General features: G+C 39.3%; 1 protein-coding gene across 1 annotated transcript; it reads left to right on the forward strand.

Moving 5' to 3' along the window:
• Nucleotides 1–1,329: 1,329 nt before the first annotated feature.
• On the forward strand, nucleotides 1,330–3,461 carry LOC127263883 (polygalacturonase non-catalytic subunit AroGP3). The gene is made up of 2 exons (XM_051293167.1): nucleotides 1,330–1,450; nucleotides 1,564–3,461. The coding sequence occupies exons 1-2, from the start codon at nucleotides 1,406–1,408 to the stop codon at nucleotides 3,388–3,390; spliced, it is 1,872 nt and encodes a 623-aa protein (XP_051149124.1). The 5' UTR covers nucleotides 1,330–1,405; the 3' UTR covers nucleotides 3,391–3,461.

Genomic DNA, 3,461 nt, shown 5'->3' on the forward strand with positions numbered 1-3,461 from the left:
TTTTATACACTTCAAAATCGGGGCATTACATATAAAACCTTGAAATACTCCTTTTGAGTGGGACAAAGGGAATATATTAATACAAAAATACTTTTAACTTTTACATAATAATTAAATTTTACGTAATTATGAATATTTAATCGTGTCGGTAATATAAAAAATATTTATTCTGTCTCAACTCAAAGTATATTTTTACTATTTTTGTCTCTTTCACTAAAAAATATATTTTCTATTTCAGTAAATGTAAATCATACATAAATATAAAAATACTCTTAATTTTTATTCAAATTACAAAAATATCATTACATATATAATAAATTTATATATAAAATCAAATAGTAAAAATATCAAAAAATTTTACGCACTTCTACTCACCAATAAAATATTATCACTTTTTTATCTATTAAAAAAACTCCAAAAAATCTCTTTAGAGTGAGACAGAAAAAATAATATTTTTTATTAAAAAATTATTCTAATATAAATATTATATATATTGAAATTATGTTAGTAAAAATTGATTGAAGTCTAATTAATCAATTATTTAAACAAAAAAAATAGACGCGATACTTTAGGAGTGGTGTTATTAATAAATAATGAAAAATGCATTAGTGAAAATAATTATTCTATAATATAAATAATTATAAATGAAGATAAAAATAACTAATTAGTTTAATTAAAATTAAAAAAAATTAAAAGTTTAAAATGAGATTAAAGCGTGTAATCATTTTCAAAAAGGAAAATGACATGGAATGTGGGATGGACAGAAACGCAACGTGGTGAACCTGATACGTGGGACGGATGGAGTATATAAAAAACTGTACAAATTTTATACTAACAAATATCTCTATTTATTATGTATATACACAAACTTCAATTTCGACAATTGTATAATTTAAAACGAAATAATATATATATATATATATCAATGTAGATTTTGTATTCTAATAAGCTCGAGCATAGCGCCAATAAGTAAATATATATATATATATAGTGATTGATATATTTGTAATTTATATAAAAATTAATAATAATGTAATATTATAAAAATAATTTTGAACTCTAACAGATAAAAATAATAAAAAAATACTTTGAGTGCATTGGTACTGTATAGCACAAGTTTGGGCTAGTTTTGCTATAATACGTAAGAAATTAAGCTTATTCCATTTTTTTTAAGAAAAAAGAAATATAACCAATTTAAAAATATCGATCACACCCTAATCGTGAGTGAATTGGTTGTTGAATCAATGTGAACAAACTTGTTTACTAATACAAAACAAAACGCCAATGAAATGTAATATTTGGATTGGATATATCACAATAATCAAATGACCAATGTAGATAACTCAAACTCAGGCATCGAATCAAAACCCAACCCATCACCATCACCATCACCGTCACCGTCGCCATGCGTCTCCTGCTCTTCTTCTTCCTCCTCCTCTCCTTTAACACAGTGGGTGCTGCTACTTCATTTTCAATTAATTAATTAATTACTATGCCGGAAAATATATGTGTCTCTGTATGCAAAAATGCTTTCCTCAATTCATAACCATCGCGTAATTGCAGGTAGCCTTCGTTCTCGCCGGCGGTGCTCAAAACCCCTTTTCTCCAAAGGGTTACGCGATACGTTACTGGAATAACAAAATTGCAAAAAATGGCTTACCAAAACCCTCCTTTCTGATCGATAAAGCTTCGCCGCTGACGGCCGCCGACTGCGCCGTGTTCGCCAAACTCGCCGGCGACGCCACCACGCTTTCCGGACATCTCCACGATTTCTGCAGCAAGGCCAACCTCTTTTGCCGGTTCGATTCGTCGCCGAGCCTGAAGAAACGCAAGGGAAATGAAGATTTCGACAGGTATAATGATCGGGATTTCAGCAACTACGGATCGGGTAGGCTCGGCGCCGGCGACTCTTTCCGGACTTATTCTGAAGAATTCGGCCTCGATACGAACAATTTCCGGCGATACAGTCGCCGTTCCGTCGGCCACAGCGATGGGTTCGCGTCGTACGCGAGGAAGAAGAACATGCCGGAGCAGAGTTTCAATGGCTACGGGACGATGTCCGCCGGAGGTAAAGGGGAATTCAGTAGCTACGACGAGGAGGTGAACGTGCCGCACGTGAAATTCATCGCCTATTCCGGCAGGACCGACGGCCGGCGGCAGACGTTCAAGGAGTACGCGACGGACGCCAATTCCGGCGAGGAGGGATTCGCCGGCTACAGCAAGGAAAGCAACGGCGACAAGAACGAATTCGCCAGTTACGCCACGAATTCCAACGTGGTCACATCCGATTTCAAAAGATACAGGGAGTTTGGCAATGGCGGGAACGACAGTTTCTCCTCCTACGGGTTCGACACAAATGTGCCCCAAAACACGTTCCAGAATTACGCCACAAAAGGCAACGGCGGGATCGAGAAATTCGACAATTACAGAGCCGACACCAATGGCGGAAGCGACGAATTCAACTCCTACGGCAAGAAATCAAGCGGCGAAGCTATTGATTTCCAGAATTACGCCGGAAAAAACTCCGGCGGCAACTCCACATTCACGAGCTACGCTAGAGACGCCGACGGCCAAACCGTCGACTTCAAGGTTTACGGCCAGGGCAGGACCTTCAAAGAATATGCCAAAGAAGGCGTCATGTTCTCCCAATACACGAATACGAGCTCCGCCGCCATGGCAGCCGCTGCAATTTCCGGCAGGGGCAAAAAGGTAAATTCCTCGGTAGTTGAACCAGGGAGGTTTTTCAGAGAAGAAATGTTGAAGAAAGGCACAATAATGCCAATGCCTGATATTCGTGACAAGATGCCCAGAAGATCATTCCTGCCCCGATCGATTTCTTCCAAACTGCCATTCTCGACCTCCAAAATCACTGAATTGCAGAAAATCTTCCATGCCGGCAAGGATTCAAGCATGGCGAAAATGATGAGAAATTCATTAATGGAATGCGAGAGAGCACCAAACCCTAACGAAACCAAGCAATGCGTGGCGTCAATAGAGGACATGATCGACTTCGCGACATCGGTTCTTGGGCGGAATCTGACAGTACGCACGACGGAAAGCACGCGAGGGTACAATAGCAAGATCATGATCGGTGGGGTGAAAGGGATTGGCGGCGGGGAAGTGACGGCGTCAGTGTCATGCCATGAGAGCTCATTCCCGTACTTGGTTTACTACTGTCACGCAGTGCCGAAAGTGAGGGTTTATGAAGCAGAGATCTTGGATCCGGAATCAAGGGCCAGGATGAATCTAGGGGTTGCAGTTTGTCATTTGGATACCTCGTCCTGGAGCCCTACTCATGGGGCCTTTCTTGCACTGGGGCCCGGCCCGGGAAAGATTGAGGTGTGTCATTGGATTTTTCACAATGATATGACGTGGACGGCGCCAAATTAGATTTCATACTCTTTCGTCTCATTTATCTGAAATGTTAATATTGTTGTTTTTGTTCGTTTTATTGATGGAAC

The sequence above is a fragment of the Andrographis paniculata genome, unplaced genomic scaffold (assembly GCF_009805555.1).
Source record: "Andrographis paniculata isolate CXL003 unplaced genomic scaffold, ASM980555v1 Contig69END, whole genome shotgun sequence".
In the NCBI taxonomy this organism is placed as follows: Eukaryota; Viridiplantae; Streptophyta; class Magnoliopsida; order Lamiales; family Acanthaceae; genus Andrographis; species Andrographis paniculata.

Coding starts and splice junctions, on each gene's coding strand:
- LOC127263883 (XM_051293167.1), top strand. CDS start 1,406: ATGCGTCTCCTGCTCTTCTTCTTCCTCCTCCTCTCCTTTAACACA. Junction 1,451..1,563: donor TCCTCCTCTCCTTTAACACA/GTGGGTGCTGCT, acceptor GCGTAATTGCAG/GTAGCCTTCGTTCTCGCCGG.